The following is a 1,487-nucleotide window of genomic DNA, read 5'->3' as shown; positions in this document are numbered from 1 at the left end:
GTTGAAAAATGTCCGAGAATGAATCATATATTCCCGACTAGGACGTTAAAGAAACATACAGCATGTCACACTTAAGTCTTTATTTGCAACTTGACAGTAATTCTTCGAAATGTAATCATGACATTCAGTGGTAGTTTGATGGAGAAAGTCAGTCTGGCGGCATCTGCACCGCGTGACCAACGGAGCATTAGTTAGCCGGCACACCCTGGTCGTTCAGCTGGATGTTGTTGCCGTTCCTTCTGATGACTCCCGACGGGCCTATCAGAAGGATGTCCTCGGCCTCTTCCCTCGTGAACTGGACGTTATTCCCGTCGGGCATCACGATTCCGGAGTAGCCAAACACGCCCCTCGGCAGGCTGCGCTTGGTGATCGGGACTCCGTGAGCGTCCAGCTGGATGTTGTTGCCATCCCTGCCCACGGCGCCCGACGGGCCCACCACCACGAAGTTATCAGCCTTCTCCCGCGAAAACTGGATGTTCCTTCCGTCGGGCATGACGATTCCCGACGGGCCGAACACAGCGCCACGTTTGCTTCGGGCGTTGTGCAGTCTGGCCTGCTCGGCGGTCAGCTGCAGGTTTCCAGCTGTGCTAACAATGCCGGAAGGGCCGATGAGGTTGATGCCGTGGGCGAAGTCGTGAGAAAACTGTACGTTATTTCCATCCGGGCTCACGACTCCCGCTGGCCCCACCTGGGCACTGGCACCAACTGCCAGCAGGCAAACAGCTACCTGTATAGAAAAATGTATTTCGTATCATTCGTAGATTTCATGGACTATGGTCTAAAATGTTTGCTAACGGTAACTTCCAACGCACGCCGATTGTCACGTACACCAACTCAATGCTTTCAATAATCTAGAACAAAATTATGAACAGTATATCTCCCAAAGCAACATGGTGAAAATTAACATCAGAACGTACACACCTGCACAACATGCAACGACACAGGGGCTCCAAATACTTACCAAAATCATCGTGACGGGCCTCTTAGCACCGAAAGAATCCCTCAAGAAGCTGCTTAACAGTGCAACTACTGTAAGCCATCCTCAGCCGCTCTATATATACAATATGTGCGCCTCTTTTTTCTACAGCGGAGGCCAGGACAGAAAACTGATTTTTGGCCTTGATGAAGCTGGTCCACCATCCGGTTTAGTGTCCGTCGACGAAGGCAAAAGGGCTGCGTACGTGAGAATAAACGCAGTAAATTAATGATATACTTACCACCATTACACCGATATACTGAAAATCCGAATAGCATCCATATCCGAGCCAACATACCAATCGATTCTCTTTTCGTAGGGCTATCAAATTCGATCGACTTTCCTTTATAATGATGCACGGATATTTCTGCAAAACAGCCGCCTCACAAAGCATGGTCACCGTTACCTCAATGGACACCTGCGCAAGAATCAAGCTTATCAGATTTAGTGCTCAGTAATGATCGAATCTCCACACACAGCCAACGCCAGATCAACATTATTATCTGCAAAC

The 1,487-nt window shown here is 49.0% G+C and overlaps 1 protein-coding gene across 1 annotated transcript; it reads right to left on the bottom strand.

The window, feature by feature from the left end:
* Window positions 1–65: 65 nt before the first annotated feature.
* On the bottom strand, window positions 66–1,112 carry LOC119593013 (cuticle protein CP1158-like). The gene is made up of 2 exons (XM_037941907.1): window positions 962–1,112; window positions 66–727 (listed from the first exon to the last, which is right to left on the bottom strand). The coding sequence occupies exons 1-2, from the start codon at window positions 968–970 to the stop codon at window positions 188–190; spliced, it is 549 nt and encodes a 182-aa protein (XP_037797835.1). The 5' UTR covers window positions 971–1,112; the 3' UTR covers window positions 66–187.
* Between the last annotated feature and the right edge of the window lie 375 nt (window positions 1,113–1,487).

This window comes from Penaeus monodon, chromosome 31, assembly GCF_015228065.2.
Source record: "Penaeus monodon isolate SGIC_2016 chromosome 31, NSTDA_Pmon_1, whole genome shotgun sequence".
NCBI classification, from domain to species: domain Eukaryota; kingdom Metazoa; phylum Arthropoda; class Malacostraca; order Decapoda; family Penaeidae; genus Penaeus; species Penaeus monodon.
Note: the sequence above shows the minus strand (reverse complement) of the source record. Positions and strands in the feature narration are given on the sequence as shown.